General features: G+C 40.5%; 1 protein-coding gene across 1 annotated transcript in view; it reads left to right on the top strand.

The window, feature by feature from the left end:
• The window catches only part of LOC142970853 (chemokine-like protein TAFA-5), a 73,556-nt gene extending 53,184 nt beyond the window's left edge, over nt 1-20,372 (top strand). The window contains exons 3-4 of the mRNA XM_076111296.1: nt 16,980-17,107; nt 20,310-20,372. Coding sequence (XP_075967411.1) covers nt 16,980-17,107; nt 20,310-20,372 — 191 coding nt within the window. The remainder of the gene's footprint in view (nt 1-16,979; nt 17,108-20,309) is intronic.
• Nucleotides 20,373-20,705: the final 333 nt, after the last annotated feature.

Genomic DNA, 20,705 nt, shown 5'->3' with positions numbered 1-20,705 from the left:
AAAGGGAGGAGTGTTTTTTTTTTTTTCTCCAAACATTCCCCACCCTGCTTGCTTGCAGGGAGGCCCCAGGAGAGAGTTGAGATTGATCGGTTCATTTGGTTTGGAAAAGTGGATCTCTCCCCCCAAAAAACTTGTTTCCTTCCAAACCAAATGACAAATGAGCCTATCGATTTGTTGTTTACAATCCGGGGTGCACATTGCCCCCACATGATGGACCTCATAATGGCTGGGTCTCCTAGGTTTACCACTGGCCTTTAGGCACTAACTGACAGCTCTCCGGGCCTCAGAACGCCCACCACAGTACTCTATGTGGAGCCCTGTTGTTATGTCAAGCACTCAGACACTCTGCTCCACGTGAAGTGACAAACAAAGGGGATTCTGAAAGGAACTTCTCTTTTGAAAAATAGGTTTAGAAGAGAGGCACAAACACTTGTGGCTACTGTAGGTAATAGCCCCTCTTCTTCTTCTTTGTCTCTCAGAAACCAAATCGACCTAGCTTTCACCATTTTCAGTGAACACAAGAAAGATGTCAGGATCACAACATCCTCAATGTCTGCCTGTCTGCTGTATCCAAACACGGCAGAGTTTTTGATCGACGCACAGGGTGGATGTACTGTAAAGGTGTCAGGCAATCAACAGTGTAGCCACAGGCAGACTTCCTGTGCAGAGCCTCACAACAAGCCAGAGGCTATTGTTTCCCTGACCTTTGCTATTGATCCTCACTGATCCTTGGAAATGCCAAGGTTAAAAACTCCAAGCCTCGGCCACACTTACTAAATACAGTGCCCACGCACAAACATGCAAGACAGAACATACACGCATACAGAGAGAGGGAACAAGAGAGGGATTTTTTTTAAACCTAAATTCATTGTGAAATGTAATTAAAGGACAACATTATTCGAGTACATCTAATTACTATAATTATTGGTGTATTGCATGATGTCTGAGGGTATGAAATAATTCATAAGCCTATTCATCATCAGTCTATTCTTCCGTGTCTTCATAACACTGTTCATTACCATCAATGGGCGCCTGCAAAGGAGATTACTTTATTGCCCGTTTTACACAGCACTGTGTGAAATAGTCCTGTTTTGTGTTCCTCCCACATACACACACATACAACGTAGCCTCATTTGTATGTTGGTCTCTCAATAGGGAGTGATGAGCGGAGCCAAAGGTTTGTCAGTAGCTAATATTCAGAAAATGTTAATGAATGGACGAAAACTAATGAAATAATCTTGATTTAATTTGGGCAATCGCAGCAACGAAATATGTAGTCGTGACAGAAGTGTTCCGATTTTTTACTTCAGTAAAAGTACAACAATGTAGAAACTACTCCATTGCAAGTCATGCGTTCGAAGTTTGACTTAAAAGTAAGGAATTTTCAGCTAAATATACTTAAATAACCAAAAATATATGTATTAATTCTGCAGAAAAATAGAACTGATAAATTCTCATAATGACATTATTAAATTACTATTACTGCAATAATTTGTTATTGTGTGTTACTGCTGTAGCTGGTTGAGGTGGAGCTCATTTCAGCTACTGTTTAAATGTCAGGTGGTTACCAACCTTTGCTTGGCCCCCTGCGGAGCATCGAACATCTCTGGGGTGGTGAGGTAGTTAACCGGAGAGGGTACAAGAAAAAATCAGGTTCTTCTGTATTGATTTATTTATATATTTGAATCTAACATTTTGGGGGCATCCACCAAAGAGTCATGCCAACAATTCCCATAGGCTTTTTTGTTAGAGACACAACCTAAAAACGTATGTAACCACTTCAAAATAACTGATTACTCTTCAATACATATGCCTCAACATTTTACTTCAACACAGTACTTGAGTAAATGTTCTTAGTTACTTCTAACTAGGGCTGAACGATATGGAGGAAATCGAATACAACAATTATTTTTCACCAAATACCTCAATATCGATATTGCGACGATAGGATTGACCATTGGTGCTTTCGCACGATGAGATTTTTGATAAATAATCTTCATAAAATGGATATAATGACTTAGTGGTTAAAGGCAAATAATAGAACAGCTAGAAAAGTCTGGTAAGTTTAGAAAATCACATCACTTCACTGTCATGCAGCCTGTATAACCAGGAAAAAACTCCATATTACCTCATCACGATACCCAAAATCTAAGACGATATCTAGTCTCATATCACGATATTAATGTAGTATATATACATATAGCCCAGCCTTACTTTTAACCACTGCAAATCCTTTTAGCTCGACACCACACAAGCATCGTTACTGTTCATTACCTGCAGCACAAAGACAATGGCGTGCCGTATGAGGTAAAAATGCATCAAAATCGGGAGAGGGGAAAGTTCCGAAGTTAATCTAAACTTGGCAGTTTGATACAGAAACAACAGGAAGAAAAAAGATAGAATCAAGAGTAAAGGCAGATTGGCCAGATTTTGATCTGTAACTCAGCACTTTTCTGGCAAGGTAAGGCTGTGGGTGTGGGGGTGCAGGAATTGTGTAGGAGTGAGAACTAGATTGCTTCCCGATGCGGCTGCCATGCCAGGATGGGAGGAAATGACATCAGACATCACTGGAGAGGTGCGGCGATTAGGCAGCGAAGAAGAGAGGAGCGAGGGATAGCAAGGAAAGGGACAAGTTGGGGGAGGTGGAGGATGGATACAGAGCTCAGCCAAGCAGTACTCTAAATACATAACTAATGTTCCTTGCGGTGCAACTAGAGTCCCGGCTCATTTATTGTCTCAATAAAGCTTGTCTGACGGCCTCTGCATCGGTTATCAGTCACAGAACCATCTTAACTGGGTCAAGACCGCTGGGGTGGGGGTAGAGTGGGTGGGGGAGTCCAGCTCAACCTCTCTCTCTCCCCCTCTCTTTCTCTCTCTCTGTCTTCGGAGCAGCGGTGGTGGCAGAAAGCACAGCTGGGGCCCTGTTATCGCTCACACTTATTGGAGAGAGGTCTTGGAAATTCAGAGTACCAGGACAGATATCTTTGGGCTGTTTTATCCTTTGAAATGCACACATGCATCCGAATGCAGGACACCTGGCGCATAACTGGTGCTAGAGTCTTTTTGAGTTATTAAAATTCTTAATATGTATTTTAATAGTTGACTCAATATTCGATTCATTGTACGTTCAGCGTGAAATGTTACGAGTGACTTTAATTATGTGAGAATGAAATTATGTTCCTCACAAGTCCTTAAATGCTGCGGTTTCTCAAATAAGAAACAAGTATACGACTTATTTTTCTCTGACCTTTTCAATGCATCTTTCGAAAGAAAGAAAGAAGAGGGAGGAGAGAAAAAAAGGTGCAATTTTGAAAGTACTTAGAATGACGAAGCCTGAGGGCCCTTAAAAATTAATAATCAAAAAAAGTACACTCAGAGGCAACATTAAATCAAACAACGGCTAGAGTGCTATGGAAATGTCTTCTTTTTAAAAACAGTCAGTTAGGGATAATGAAAGATAATACGTGGTCCTTTTGAAAATACAAAAGAAATACAACTACCAAAAGTACTATTTAACTACCAGTAGATGCACTCAAAGGAGCACGCATTTCTCAACAATAAGCAATATTTCAGCAAAAGAAATGGAAAATGTTATCTGTAAAAAAAGACAATATCCAAACAGTGGTTTATGATGTAAACATCATTTTAATACCAAAATTCAAGAAATAAAGCTCAAGAGGAGCAAACTACCGACAGTACAGCAACAACTTGTTTTAATACTGACTGCATTACCTTTGTATGATGAGCTTATGTTCAGCCATTTTCCTGATGACATTTAGATTAGAAAATCAAAGTTTAAGATTATTATGTGCCTGTACTTCTTTAAAAAGAAAAAAATTCAGATGTTTAAAGTTCCAAACCTGAAAGGCACACTATGCAGGAAGTGTTGTACACTGTCTGTAAACACAACATTCAAAGTTGACCCCTCCTCCACCCGGCTCAACAACAAGAGAAGCGCACATTCATTCTCGTTTTTTGGATCGAGCTTTTGTCTGCCTGGCATTTTGCCTGGCCATATTTGCATTTCTTTCGGCACTGTGTCCGCCATGTTCGGAGGTTCACTCTTGGATGCGTGTTTGCGCATGCATAAAGGCTACACACCCGTTGCCCAAAGGCTGACGGCCAGAAACTTCCCGCACATAATGAACTCAGAAGAAAATAAGAAAACACAGGCAGAAGGTATAGCGTCTCTGCAGATATAGCCACCCCCCCCCACACTTCTTGTTGATCATGATTGAATCGTGATGATTGAGAGGGATTATTTCTGCTAGTTGTGAGTCTATACATTGTTTTTTTAGGAAAATGCTGCACAGTATACTGTGTGTCGTTCGTTGCCAATATGCCGAAGACCACAATTATGATTCAGGGGTTTATTTTTCCCATTACAGTAAATTAGGTAATATAACCAACATTTCATTTTTGTGAATACACTTGGATCTTTATGTATATTAGGTCTACCAAAAGAAGAAAACAACATACAAGATGAAGGGCGTTGGAATATTCATCATTTTTTTAAAGGTTTTAATTAGATTACACCATGTGCATTTTTATTTTCTCCTTGCCTCTTTGAGTTATTAATTGTGTCACAGTACCAACTCAGTGCAATACTATTAGATATAAGGGGGAGCGTGTGTTACTTTTCTTTCAAGGTGTAAGAGGAGGCTCTAAAGACCATTGTTTATTGTTTATCATGCTTGGGAGGGCTTTGCTTTTTTAACAACTTGAAATAAACTGAAATATGAGAATGAACCCCCCTCCTCCTCACCCGAATAACATTCCTACAGTCCCTAAGATTTTTGGTGAAATTGTTTTATTTTTCTATTTATGTGATTTATTTTTTGCTGTTCAGTGTATTTACATTCTGTATTTACCTCTCTATACAGAGTTTTCTTTTTTTTTGTAAATAGCACAGTCCGCCATGTGTTTGTCCATATGCTCAAACAATAGCCCTGCATGGACGTGGATACATAAACAGGGGACACATGCACACACATCCACTGCAGAGTACTCACAAAAACCAAATGACCTGAAAATAATAAGAGCTAACCAGATTTGAGTGAAACCGAATAGTCCCTTTATAAGCTGCCTTACACATAACAGCAATGATTATGCTCTTATCTGCTTTGGGAACTCTACTTTGAATTATCATTCATGCTGTACTGCTGTTTTGCTTAATGGAATTTGTTTAGCGGGCTTTGTAAGGGAGCAAGCAGGGAATAAACAGATTTATGGGGAGCTCTGCCAAGTAAAAGGTTATGCATAATTTAAAGCGGATTAGTTTGGATGTAGAGGTCAATAAGGCTAAATAGACAAGAATCATCAACATCCAGGAAGGAAAAAGGGGCGTCTTGAGGGTCCGGGCCTCCACCAGTTGTACAAACTCTTTATTAACAGACGCTAAGGCTCGCTCACATGCATCCAGGAGCATGCATTAGCTTACATTAACACACTCATACACACACACACACACACACCTTATTCATACATCAGTACACACATGAGCAGTTAACAGAAGGCATACTATAGGAACTAATTATAGCAGTGTGTTTATTTTTGTTTGCAACCTGAAGGCATTGTTCTACTTTAATCTAAGTATGTCACTGTGCCATTTATCATCAGCTTCAACGTAGTCGCCTTCATTACCGTCGGCCACATCACGACCGCGACTGTCATCATAACCCATCATTACAGCACCATGCTATCATGCTGCCGTGCGTGTCCATTTGTCAAATTCCCTCGCTCCTTGCGTGGTTTACGACTTGTTCACTCAGCTGCTGATAATGGCAGTATAAGCTAACAGTGTTGTTGTTGTTGTTGTTGTTTTTTCTTGCTTATTTTAAGTTGCCTCCGTCAGGTTCAGTCTTGGCACATCACACAAAGCAGTAAGTCTCCAAGAGGTTGAGATAGAACAAAGAACTGAAGATACAATTGGTACGGTAATGGGCTGTAGTTTTCACTGTAGTTTTGCAATCCATTTTGCACATTGTGTGTTAAAATGAAGCAACCTTTTTGTAATATCTCAAGTTTTAAAGAGCAACTTAACTCCCCTTTTGGCTTGAAACACCTCTTGATACCTGCAATGTATCCGCCTTGAATTTAATATCCAGGTAAAATAAATCGATCTATTCAAAAAACCAGTAGTAACTTCAGTCCCCCTGTGTCTCCTCCTTCCAACGGTGGTAAAGAGCTGTTTAAACGGTTAGCTTAGCATGTCTTCAGCAGATGCAACAGAGAGTGACGTAAGGGATGTTTTTGCAGATTTTCGGATTTTCTCTGTAAAAAGGAAAATATCCTCCGTTGAAATGAACACAGAAAAATAGTATCAGTTGATAGACTGCACGTAATTTTAGAGATGCACAGATCGATTGGCAGCCAATCAAAATTGGCCGGTTTTCAGCTGATCAGCCACACTCATGTTTCTGTTTTACTTCCTAACACAAGCTCTAAGCAGCTTATAATATATCATTAAAACTACTAATGCCAGTATTTATTTCTTTTATTCAAAGCAAGTTTTACAATTTAAAAACAATAATTTATTTCCCAACCATTTGAATTGTGTGTGGATGGAAATAACAAAGTAATAGTTATAACATTTAGGATTTTTTACTAGTTCACACTGACTTCGGTGCGTTTGAAATAAGTTTCTGGGACCGTGGTGGAAAAAGTCAGTCATGGAGCGTTGCTGTTAATTACAGTTCTTAAAAGGTAAATCGTAGTCGGCAGGTCAGATATCGGAATCGGCCGAGAAAATAGCAATTGGTGCATCTCTGCGCAATTTACTAACTCACAAAGAGGATTTGGTTACTCGTGAATTGCACAAGCCCGAAACATCAATGTTGTGCCTATGTGAGTGCGAGTGATGCTTGCCTGTTTGTGTTATGGCAGTTATAAGAGTAGCTCAGTATACATGAATGTCTGCTGCATATCTGTTGTGTAGGTGTGTATTCATGGCCTTGTGACAGACTGTATGACTGTATGCTTTGCTTCACATGAGGGCAGTTTTTCTAATTAATGTTTTTTAATGAACCACAATCACGTGGTTTAAAATATCAAATATAATGCATAAACCTTTTCTGTATAGGAGTTGTGAGCAGGCGGGCTTCTAGGTCTCATGGGTTTACCATTCACTGCTGATGTGCTGGTGTCTCTGTAGACTCTGGTGTAAAATGATCTCTTTCCCACAGACTCCTGTTCGCGTTGACATTTCCTCCTCTGGCTTACAGTGCCTTTGGGCTCTCCTTCTTTGTGTGGTGTGTCTGGTGGACACACGTGCATGCCTGTGCGTACGTCCACAAATCAGGGGTTGCTGTTGGCGTTTAGCTGTGAGGAAATGTCAGAGCACATCTGCGAATGAACGATATCAGCAGTACCTAGTGGCCTGTACACACACACACACACACACACACACACACACAGAAGAAAAGCAAACCCAGAGCAATGGCATGCAACAAGACCTGCCAGTTATGCACCACGATAACACCTAGCATACATTGTATATGCAGAAATAAGGGCATTGAGACTGGAAGCAGCAATGTGAAGTCCAGCAAATGGACTTCAGTGTAGAGTTGTGGACATGTGGGAGAGCAAAGGGAGACTGATTGTGGAAAGACTCTCAGGTTTTTCATAATAAAATGATCAATATATTCATACATCTGTATATATCAAAATATATTAGAATTGGAGAAAAAAAAACACTCTGAAAAGTCTGAAAAAACTGGCATGGCAATTTTCAAACGGGTCACCTTTCACTTCAAGGTATGTGAACGAAGATGCATTGGGTACCTAGGAGTCTCCCCTTTGCAGTCATGCCCACTTTATGCTAATCCTATGCAGTGTGGGGCAAAAACCTGATGCTGATTTTTGCATTTGCAGTATAAATTTTTATTTGTGCCTGTTTTAAAATGGTGTATTTGAATATGTCTGCATACTGGAGTCCCTAAACAGTCTTGGGATTGCATAAATTGGATGTGACTGGAAGGCTGAGACTCTTGTGGATCTAATGAGCCCGATTGTTTCACATGTGATGATGTTAGTCCCAATAGTAGCCATTTCATTGAAGTGACACCATTTTTTGAAACTTGGCATTTCTGTATAAAATGACCTGTTGTGACCTCTAGTACAAATCACAACCTCATTAACATGTTAGTCATAAGAACAAGAGACCTAGACAAATAGGGGGTATCAACAGAAGTGCTCAATTAAATCACAAGAAGAAAATACACTTCTTAAAGAAATCTGCAAAAGTCAAGATTTTGGTGCCAAATCAAAGAATGGCTTTTTCTAGAGTGTTGCTCAAGGTATTTGTGTCTTAATGTGGTATTTGGAGTGATCTTAGATATTGTTTTCATACATTTATAAATTATATCAAATGAAAAACCGCTGCAACAACGTATGAGCATGGTATTTTACCATTATATACTTCTATCATAATTGTCTAAGCCCTCATACACTTTCACTATTCATTTTAATCAATTCATTCATTAATTTTAATTTCTGGTTCATGACTAACTTGGCACACAGTGCTGAGCTTCATCTCAAGCTTCAGCTTAAGTCTACAACTTATACGTGGCATATACTGCTGACCTGTTAAATACCGGTGAAAGTCCCCTATTTGCGAGCCATAACCCTCCAAAAAAGGGGTTAACAATTAAGATATAACTTGTTAATTAGTGCGCTTTAGAGGTGCTTATGTGTCAGATTTTCTACCTTTGCACAGAGCCAGGCGAGCTTTTTTTTCCTGTTCCCAGTGTTTATGCTAAGATGGACTTAGTGTCTCCTGTGTCTAGCTCTGTACTTAAGGGACAAAACTGTAATAATCTTATCAATTCATTCTTAGCAAGAATGTTAACTGTATTTAAAGTAATTGTATCCACTGCCACCATCAGTAGTAATGGCCCGATACTGAAACATTAGTCTTGATGGAAGAAGGCAAACTTTTTGCATTTTTATTTAACAAGAAGGAAGTAAGGAAGTAAGGAACAGAGAGAGGGAAAGAAAGAGAGACAGAGAGGGAGCTATAATGTGTTGCAGACACAACAGAACTCTAATTTCAGTCTTGTCTATAAAGTGAACCCAGTTGTAAAGCATTACCGTCTTTTCCTATTAAATATCATTTAGCACATCAAACAGTTTCGAGGAAACAGTTCTCATTTTCTCGGAAGATTTGAGCAGCGACAATCAAATTAAAGCACCTGTTTCCTTTTTCTTTTATTCATTAAACATGTTTGAAATAGCATAGATGCATGAAGGAGGCATACTGCATGTACACTCATGTGTTCATACCATAGATGTTATATTCATGGTGGTAAAAGATTATTAGGGGACTCTTTCTTATGCACACACACAACTGGAAACACCCACACAAGCATACATGCATATGCGCAGACACCGGGCTGGGGTCTGGAAATGTCAGTCAGCATGCTATCTCATTATTTCTGCCTCTTACAGTTTCATGAGTGCAGAGGAGCTATTTGGGACACAAATTCGCTTCACCAAAAAAAAAAAACCTCAGGCTTTTTAAAAAGGGGCTTGACAGCTTTTAGTGTGCAGATACTCATCAAGTCCGCCAAACGGGTGGAATAATGTTACGAAAATGCAGGCGACGCAATAGACTGGAAAGGAACAAGAGAAGTAAGGAAAGAAACACAGAGATGAGATGAAGAGGGGAAGGGAAAGAGTAGAAATAGAGGGCAGACATGAAAGTGTGGAAGGAGAAAATAGTGGTGGTGAGATATGGGAAAACAAGACAAGTGAAAATTAGCTGAGATGAGCGGAGAGGAAAGAGGACGGAGAGCTGGTGGCTAATTACAAAGCACAGGGATTTATTTCTTTGCATTTGGGTTTTTCCTCTCATATTCCCCTGAGCCTCCTCCTAATTCCTGCCAGGCGTGATTCAGGTTTAGGGGAACGTCTGCCTATACCACGGCCAGATAGTACAGTTAATTATCCAGATAGATCCACTGTAAAAGGAAACATGGGAGGGGGATTTCCGTGATGAAAGAAAAATCTTTGATTCTTAATGGCACTCAGTTGAGCTTTTTCAAGCTGCCTTTTGTTTGACTTGGTTGCCTGACATGTCCGCAAAAGAGATTACTCTGTGTGCCTGTAGATCTGTGGGTGTGTTTTCATATGTAGAGTGCAAATGCTGGTTTGCACATGCGTGTGTGTGTGTTGAATGCGTTTGTGGTACTTAGCTGGCAACCTTATTCCCACCATTTTAAATTAGGTGTCATACAGAATATAAGCAGCCACAAATAGAGGGCATGAGTGCTTTTTTTTGTGCATGTGCTACCGGGAAATGTGCACACTTCTTGTAAGAAGAACGACATCGGGAGAAAATTCTGACACATTCATAGTACTTCATTTTGTGAAACAAAGACACGGTGATTTTGTTAAAAGGCTATTTTACTCGCCATTACTGGGGCGGTAGGGAGGCCTGAGAAGCACGTTGATGCATTAGAGAGGCAAAGGTGGACTGAAGTGGCAGCGCATTGACAAAATAGTAGAAGGAAAATGCATATGAATGCTAATGAGTTTGAGTTGTGTGCGTCTGTAAGAGCTCTATTTTGCATCGGGAGCGATGTTGATTTGCTTCTGTCAGACAGCAGCTCAGTCCTTGCACAGAATCAGTCGGGCACATGGTAATAGTAACAGTTTGCACACATTTGTATTCACTTAAATGTGTTAAAAGTATATATTTTTTATTTTATTTTTATATATATATTTAAATGTGTGGTCCTACCATATGTGATCTCCGACATCTGCAGCCCTTCACACCGACTCGGCTACTTGCCAAGGCCATATCTGATCTGTACAGTTTGTAATTATCTTAGCACATCTTCTTATCTTAGCGCCATCAGTTGAAGAGCGCTGTACAGCATTTATTACACCAGATCTGATCTGTCTTTAGGTCTACTTTCTCTCGTTCTCGTCTTATGTTCTTTACTATCTTCCTGCCTGCAACTTCTTTCTCTCACACACGCACATCTTTCTCCTGCCTTCTCAGGCTTGGCATGGCATTAGACAGAATTTATTAGGCCAAGATGCTGGCTGTTGACACGAGTGTGATCTACCATTTGCTGGGAAGATAAGTTGTCCCATGGAGGGTGTAATAATGTTCTCTCCTCTCTATTCCTTATCTCCTGCTGATGAAACCACGACTGATACCTTCCCATACACATAGCATCAAACCTGTATGTGTGTTTATTTGTGTCCACGCCTGCCTGTGCTCACTGGTGTGTTAGCGGTTGGCTGCCTGCATGTGTGGGTGCGTATTTAAGGGATGTTTTTCCTCCACATTGACCTTGAATCTTATAAGTTTCAACACAAGCCACTGCCCTCACATCAGCACCGCAGTGACATGGTCGAATGGTAACAGATAGTGTCACTATGAGAAGATGTTGCTGGGAGATGAGTTTGGCTAGTGACGCAAATCCAAATGTTTTACCGTATGATGTTTTCCTCATACGGTAAATCACAGTAATTGAACCAGTCGCCTGTTAGCAAAAAAGTCCACAATTTTTTGGCATTTCCATGTACAATATCTAGCTATAAATATGGGAAAACAAACATATTGATACAGTGTACAGAAAAATGGTGAGAATCAATTCGTTTGTAATCTTGCAACAACTAGTATCTTTACAATCTGTTGAAGCGTATAACCATTTTTTTTTTAGCATGTTATAAAAAATTGGTCATTAACTTTATCTAAGAGCCAATATAACTGAATATTAAACCACAACTATACCAAAATAGTGTATATAAATACATGGCTTTTATTTTGTCACTCGAGCAGTTGTTACAGCCATATTCGGCCATGTAATTTAGCCATGATTTGTTTGAAATGAGTTTTAGGAAATACTGAGCATATAGATGGATCACAAAAAAAGGTGGATTTTGCTGCAGAAGTAGTTGGAGAAGTTTCTTTGGATTTTGATACTTGACCTGGAATTTGGATCCTTGGAATCCTTTTTAACTTCTATAAATCCACATTAGCTACATTTGACCACATCCGCGTTGGAGCAAGCTACAAAGATGTTGAAGCCAACCTGCAAGTCCTCAGGTGTTAGTGTTTCATTCGTAAAAGGTGGGGTTATGTCATGATAGGCTGCTAATAATAGCTTTAGATTAGAAGAGTAGGAAACTATTAATCTTTTTGCCTCTTGTGAGTATTGGAACAAGCTGTCAATAACAAATCATCAACTTACGTTGGCTAACATGTCAGCAAACCGTTTCCTATTAACATGTCTTGCAGATACAGCGCAACATTAGCATTCACATGGAGCTGTGTTTCTGGACACCCGACAAATGTAGTAATTAGTCCAATACCCACTCTCTTTTGGCTCTGTTTTGGTCTTCACCAACTCCTGGGGAAACGATGTGGCTCTTAAGCTTCTAAAGGCTCCACTAAGTTCACCAGCTATAATCACTAACTTTATGGACTGCTGTTTAGTGCACAGTGTGTTTATCGGAGCCTTGTTGATGAAAGCAGCTGCCTGGTGCGGCTGGAAATGACAATGTCAAGAGTTGGGTCAAGTTGCAAGCTAAAAAATAACAAAACTAAAAAGCTGACCGGTGCTAAAATTTTCCTCATGGGGGGGGACAACTGCGCAGTTGGATGATAATCATTTGTGAACATCCTTCACACTACCCAAATTCATTGAATCCATTATTGTTATAAAAGAGTATTGATATGAGTTAGAATTTTCAGTAACACAAATCTGTTTTGCAAATATGTGATGTCTGTGCAGTTACATTTTAAACCATTCATCCGACCATTAGGGTCTCCGCCACAGCAACCTGATGCTTCTTCTATCACGGACTTGTGGATGTAGATGATACAAATGTAGAAATAGTTGTTATTATTGTAGAACTGTGAATCAGTTGCGTTCAAGGTAAAGCAGACAGACGGTTAGTAAAAGATGAACACCTGAGTCATCACCATTGTACTGTTATTTCAGTCATAAATGACATGTCTAACATGCATGCAGAGTGGAGCGCACACACATGATAGCATTCGTTCCCTCATTAGTATTGTTTACCTGCCGCAATACATCTTCATCAGCTGAGGGTCACCCCACTGGATGGTAATTTAGAAGCGAAACAAAACCGGTTAGTGAATAGTGAAGTGACCTTGCTGACAATGTGATAAATTCACAGTAATGGATTAAATAAGAAAAGGAAGGGGAAAAACAAAAATCTTGACAAACCGCGTGCTATTGCAGCTGACAGGTTTTTTCCCTTTCACCTCGGCGAATGGCGTGTTTTTGTGTCCTCTAATTTTCTCTTCTGCTCACTTGCTTCCCTTTTCCTTTTACAAAGCCGGTTTTACATCATCTTCCCTACGCTACACTTACTGTTGCCGAGGCACAGCTGGCATGTAGATGCAGATTCAGAAACACTTTCTTGTCCTTCACATTTACATAAAATGGAAATTTTGTCTTTGGCACTGGCATACTTCACACAACACATCAGGATAAACCACACAAAAGATAGATTTCAAATAATAACTAAACATGTGATCAAATGTTAAAAAGAGAATAGGTTGGTGACGTGCATGGGTATTGGGGGGTGGGGGTGGTTAGACGCTTGTTGAAGAAAAGTTCCAGTGAATGAAATAAATGATGTCTTGAACTTGACTTGGGACCTGAAGCAACATTGCCCCGGAAGGTGGATTTTGTTTTTATTTACTGTTGCCAGTGACCAGCTCCTTTTCCCTGCCCTTTGATGTTAATTGGCTTGCGCTGTAGGTAGAACCTGTTCTACCCACATTCATTCTGTATTCTTGACACAGCTCTTTGTGACCTTTGGGGTGACGATGTCTTGCCAGTAGGAAGCTCTGTTTATGTCCTGCTGGCAACAGTATAATGTCATCAGCATGCATTATGAGGGAGAGATCACTGCTTTTATAATGCACAGCATATACTGTACGTGTATGTAGGAAAAGCAGGTGAGAGAGAACGGATCCCTGAGAAATGCCTGTAGGGACAAGGTAGTCAGAGAACGGTGTTAAGGGGTATGCTTTAAACAAACACGTTTGTAAGAAATGTTGCTGAACCATATCTGATGGCCAATGCTTTTCATAGTTGTCTCAAATGGCTACACTTGATGGTAGGGCGAGAGAGGGTTTGTTGCAATCGGTTGTACACATGAAAACTGACGGAAGTTGTGTTATGAATGAAAAAGGAAAGCTTGGGGGAGCCTATTCTTTTTCGCACCTGCCCTTTTGGGCTCCATGAAGTCTGTGCGCCTTTCAAACTGTTGGTTTGGGAGTCAACTCTCCGATTCCAATCGAAAGGTTGCGAGGGGAGGGGGGGGGGGGTTTCAGGCACTGTTCGTCTTGAAGCATACCGAACTCTTTAGGGATGCAAACTCGGGGGCATAACAAACACCTTAATCCAAAGGACCAGATAAGGGCTGACATTCATGCAGGATAAATGCTTAGCATCTCTGGATATCCAGAAATGGACAGCCAACGATTGGTTTCACCGGTAAACTTAGTGGAGTTCACAGCAACAACTTTTGATGTCTTATCTGTTAAGAACTGCCAGGGGAATGAGGTTATATACGCTAAACAGAGTGCTTTGTCTAACTTGGCTGATCTAGAAGGAAAAAAAATACTGCTGACAACACTTAATAGTTTTCAGATTTCTTTATCTATTTGAAATTGCATTGTTCCGCAAGTGTAACTTTGTCCCTGAAGTGAAAATATTGAAGTCACACGTGTTAGATTGTTATTTTGCAGCTAGCCTTGAGGCGAACTATAGTAGCGCCGAATAATTCAACCTCCAGTAGCATGTCAGCAAAATGCACTCAACAATAATAATGCTTCACATCGGTGTCAATTTCAAACTCACTCTTAACTGTGCTGACACAGTGTTCATAGTACTTTCTATATTTAATAAAGCAGTGCTTGAGAAGGTATACATATTCCATGGATTGATTGATACATGGATATTGTTTATGGTGAACAGATATTAGCATTCGGTACAATGCTCGCTGACGATCTACATTTGAGGTTATGACAGCTACTGAAGGTACCCTGAGAGCAAAATTTATAGATATGGAACCGAGCACAATTCCTACGTGCTTTATAAGAGAGCCAGCATCCCACAGACGTCATGGCAAAGACAATATGATGTATGTATATGCCCTGTAATTCATTCTGAGTTTCACTGTTATCCATTAGAGAATGCAATTTCCCATCCATAAATGCATACGAATATGAGCATGAATGTATGTATCCGTCTTCCTTTATCTTGCCCATATTCTGTAATGGTCAAGAATGTTATCTCGATATGCTTGTTCTTTACTTTGTCTTCATCCTTCCTCTCTTTCTCTATCTCGCTTCATCTCTTTACTGTTTCCGTCTTTCTGATATACGTACTCAGGTGGTTTTATTCGTGTGATTGGGAACCAACCCCAGACACAAGGCAGCGATTAGACACCTTTTTCTTTTGGGGGTTTCTTATTACACCAAAAAGCACTGGAAGGATTGTTTTGCAAATTTGACTTTGTGCCTTTATTCTGGCTGTTCATCTGCTGCTGATATGTCATTATAGAGGCACACATTCAGTGTAAATGTGTGACGTCTTTTTTTCAATTGCTCATCGTTGATTCATTCTGCCCCTCACATGTCCTCTCACTGCAGAAACAGGTAACTGCATAAATTATGTCCGATTTTCTTCCAGTACTTGGCTGCTGTTTCTATAGAAGATATTGAAACTACTGCTAATATACATATCTTAGTATATGATTAGACCAACAGCATGTCAGGTTTTGATCTTATGTTCAGCAGAATCAAAGAGCTTACTGTTTTAGTCATATGCTTAACAAAGAAAAAATGTATAAAAGCCAGATATATTTAGCATTCACAAGTGGCAGTAAGATGTATGTCATTGTACCTACTGATTTGTTTGAATGCTTTTTCAGTGGGGCAAGGATCTATGTGAACAGAGCAAAGCTCAGTGCATTGCTGTTAGGTGAGAAGAAGCTCTGATGCAAAATAGGAATCGCATGACAGTGTGAATCCTTCACACACCAACAACAGAGGTTGCTAATGATGCTCACAGCCAAAACGCGGTACAGGTTATTCAACTTAAGCATCCAAAATGCATTTGTTGTATTGAAAGATTGCATTGCAGCTGCGACATCACTTTTCTCAAAACTGAAAAACTCAGATTTAATTGCCACTATATTTATCATTGTTACCGTTATGTCTCAGTCTATGAGTGAAGAAGCCTACAGTACAAATAATGCAATACCATTGAGCCTGGGCCTGTTTTAGGAAGTGTAGAAACTGAAATACAGCAGCGCAGACTGAGACAAGGTTCGTACTAGAAAAAGTACAAATTACAACATGTTCCGACAAAGCCTTTTGGAATGCATTAAATGTCAGATCTTTAAATCTGTACATGAAATAGGAGTATTTTTTGTTCCTTGTGGTAGAAGCAAGGAAAAGTATTTCGTCCTGTTTAAAATGTTGCTGAATGCAAGAGAGGCTGTAAACTCGCTAAATATCATTTGTGATGTTTGATTATCTTTACCTGACTGATCGCAGCTCTCTCCAGCTCTCTCCATCTCTCTCCATCTGCCTGATTCTCTCCATCTTTCCCTCATCGCTCCCTGTCATCCCCTGCTCCCATCCCTCTCAATTGTCTCTTTACTCCATTGCTCTTCATCTACCTGCATTCCTCATCTCTCTTCCAATCAACCCCTCTACATCTCTCCATCTTTTTCACTCCATTTAAATATATTTCAACATTTTTCTCAAATCGCCCCCTTTTCCATCATTTTCCATCATGTTAAATCTTTGCCCGTATCTGTCTTACTCCATCTGTCGTCCCTCAACCCACTTCCCTCTATTTTAATCGTTACATCTCTGCATCGACCTCTCTCACTTCTCTTCATCTGTTTATTCCTGCTCTTTTTTTTCTCACCTCTCTAATCGCTCTTTCGCTCTTTTCCTGTGTTCTCTGCAGCTGGTATTGTTCGGAAAAAGCAGTGGTGTGAGATGGTGCCATGTTTGGAGGACGAAGGCTGTGACCTGTTAGTCAATAAATCTGGCTGGACTTGTACGCAGCCCGGAGGCCGAGTCAAAACCACCACGGTGAGTTCTCTTTTCGCCCCCCCAGGTTACACAAACCACCAGTAGGTGTGTGCAAAATGTGTGGACTCACTGCACCAGTGGCTCTGAGAACAACATGACCGTGAGAGTTGAAAATAAAGCATTTGCATAGAAAATCAATTGTGGTGTTAATCGACAACTAAGGACACATTTAATGCTGTTTCTTGTACTGATTGAACAGTTTTGCTTGCCAAACATTGCTGTTTAGAGGCCATTTTCACAAAATGAATAATTTTACAGGATATTAAACACTATTGAGTATTGGCTCCCATAAAAAGCTCGTATCTAAAGCCCACTTTAATTAATGTGCAGTTTCCGGCTACTGATTTTGTGGATAATTGTGTGGTGATTTTTGGGTTGTGATTATTTTATTTACAATATTTGTATTCTCAAACTGCCTGACATATACAAATGTTAAAATATTACACATTCTACAATTGCTGACAATTGTTTATTATTTTTCAAACTGGCATTATGTAACTTTTGATAGATGAAAGAAACAGTGTGCATTTTACAATCAAATATATAAAATTACAAGCAAAACAAAGGCACCTTTACTGGCTTTTGCTGCTACAGCCTCATTCGGTCATGTATGGTGGCTTATGCTAGCTAATGCTATATATATTTAAATAGATATTGCTGTGCTGACATCACTAAGTAAAGTTCCTGACTACTGATTATTACCTTTTTCGGTTGATTTGTCCTCGTCTGTTTACACATAGCAGAGACGACACAGAGCAAATTAGCATTCATTTTGGATTAATGTTCCTGACCACTCAACGGATGTACGTCCAATATTCCCTTCTCTTTTGGCTGTTTTGGTCCAGTATCCCAGGAAAAAAGGTGGCTCTTTAGCTGCTTTAATGCTTTGCTATGATCACTAGCTTGAAGCAAACGTTTCTGTCTGCTGTTTTTTTCAGTGAAATGTTGTGGGTCGTAAACCTGAAAACACTAAAACTCTGAGGGGAACCACAGAATCACTAAGTGTAACACCTTACACATAGTCATTCAACCCATTGGTAATTTGAAAGTATTGCAGCTCAAAACAACCTCCTCAGGAGATTCTTGGATAATATAAGAAAATTGAATATTCATTCTTTTTGATTGCACACTTTGAGCCTCATCTCCAACTGTTGCCATATCACCGCACATTGGAACAGCTTGCACATTGTCGGGTCACAACTCCATTGATAATAGCCTAAAAATCAGCTGAGAATTCACTTCAAAATTTCCTCTCCCACCCTCCTCGTCTTCAGCTCGTCTCCACAAATTGTACGCGGTTTGTTTACTTCCTCGTCACCCGCAATTAGCTTGAATCAGTGACGTTCTTAATGTTAATGATGGCAGCAGATGGGGAACCACCACTTGTATTCGCTAAGATGCCGCCCATTCAGTCAACCGCCCGTCCTTCAAACCCTGTCTCCAGCTCTCCAAGCCTCCTCCTCTCCACTTCACCCCCAGCTCAAAGTCACACACACACACACACACACACCTTCCCACATCCCAGGCCTTACATCCTCCCACAGCTTTACAAGAGATATAAAAACCCTGTTGTTCTTCAGCCTGTATGCACAGTCTTTACTCTGGCAATTAAAGAGGTCTCCGTTAAGAAACATGTTACACAACACACACACAGACAAACACACACAACACAGCTGCCCTATCTGTGAATGTCAATGGGTGAACACTGAGGACCAGTGGGGCATCATTAATGCATCTGTCATGATTTAGTCATCAGCTGACTAACTTGTTTATGCCTTCCTGCTTGAAGACAAACACATACATACACGCAAACACGTAGCAGATACACACCCTGAATGCTGAGCCCAGATGATATGGTTTATCAGCTGCTGCCTCTGCTCTCTTACCATTTTGTGAGTCTCTCAGCGGACACCAACCTGAATATAAGTGGTTGTGGAGACTGAGGTGACAGCCATGACATGTTCCACCTACAATGTAATTTGTTATCTGTGCAGGCAGACACACACACACACACACACACACTAACACCCATAGGCAACATATAACTGGATCCATGTGTTAGTTTGACAGATTTAAGAGCGAGTGTGTGTGTGTGTGTGTGTGTGTGTGTGTTGGAGGGGGGTTGAGTATGCATATATATTTAGAGGCTAATAGATGTGCATTCTTATGTGTATGTTAACATGCTCCTACTGATGTTTTCAACTGTTTGTATACTCAGAGTTATGAATATGTGTCCCTGCTTTCAAAGGGTGGCCGTGTAAGCCTAGGCCTCGAGCACATTTCATATCCTGCTCAGGACGCCAGTCAATGTGCCTCTCGTCGGCTTATGCTGACAATATGTGAGACGTGACAGGTATTTCTTGCTTGCTTCATTGGCTACTTTAAGCCTGGTGACAGCTAGTCAAATGGCTGGACAGCTATGTGCACTCATCTGTGCCTGTCCGTGTGTGCCTGTCCGTGTGTGTGTGTGTGTGTGTGTGTGTGTGTGTGTGTGTGTGTGTGTGTGTGTGTGTGTGTGTGTGTGTGTGTGTGTGTGTGTGTGTGTGTGTGTGTGTGTGTGTGTGTGTTTGTGTTTTAAAGCAGCTTTCACTGTCATGGATTCTAATAACTTGCAACAAGCAGACTCGGGGTCATTGCTTAAAATTCTTCTAAAAATATTAATTTATGTGATGGATGAACTGGCCTAATGTAACGCTCCCTTTAATCTCGGGGTTGAGGAAAGTCTTGAAGATTTTACTTCACCACCATGCGTGTACAACCTAAAATTGCCTGAAATGCATTAAAGGTTAAGGCTGATTCTCCAAAGCTAAGATTACATAAACCTCTTGTTATCTGCTTGACCCAAGGGAGAATGACGGGCAAAAACAAAATAAACAATTTACTCCTCAGCCTCCCTCTGGTTAACTTTGAACAAATGGCCCCTTCCCTCAGGCTTTTCAAGGTTAAACCCAAACTGCAGCCGCCCCAATATCGCCTAAGAATGACTGCCGGCTGTGCACAGTCCAGTAAGCATGTCCGACCTGTCTGTCAGGTGTTTGTGGGAAAACATCAATGCAGACAAACAGACATGTCCCGTGGGGCATTTGACTAAGCCAAGTCAATCTGACTCAGCCCCATAAAGGGCTATTTTGGACAAATGTCAGGAGGCGGTTTGCGTGTATTGGTCAAATGTTTGAGAATTTGTGTTTTCTCTGTCAAACAGAAGGAGATTGTTGCTCAGGATGACACCGCTGACCTCTTCTCTACCTTCAGTCTGCTCATATGAGTTGCAAGGCAGATTGATGTGTGCTGTGCGTTCTCCCTCAACCTCTCAGGGGCCACCATTTGATGTGCTTCTGTTTAAAAATAACTTCCTCGCACACTTGTTTTCCCTGTGCTTGACTCCATAGAGTCTTTTTTTCCACATCTGTTTTTTACATTATCTCCCTCCCCGTCTCTCACTTTTCCCTCTCTTCCGCCTTGTCCCTGTGTCCATGCATTTGTCTTAGTCTGACCCTGCTTTACAGGGTACATGTTGTTCCTGTCAATAAAAAACACGATATGGATTTTTTTTTTTGTAGGGCCGGCTCCAGAAGAAACATATGAAGATTGATATGTA

The sequence above is a fragment of the Anarhichas minor genome, unplaced genomic scaffold (assembly GCF_050575085.1).
Source record: "Anarhichas minor isolate MPS153535 unplaced genomic scaffold, ASM5057508v1 ptg000045l, whole genome shotgun sequence".
In the NCBI taxonomy this organism is placed as follows: Eukaryota; Metazoa; Chordata; class Actinopteri; order Perciformes; family Anarhichadidae; genus Anarhichas; species Anarhichas minor.
Note: the sequence above shows the minus strand (reverse complement) of the source record. Positions and strands in the feature narration are given on the sequence as shown.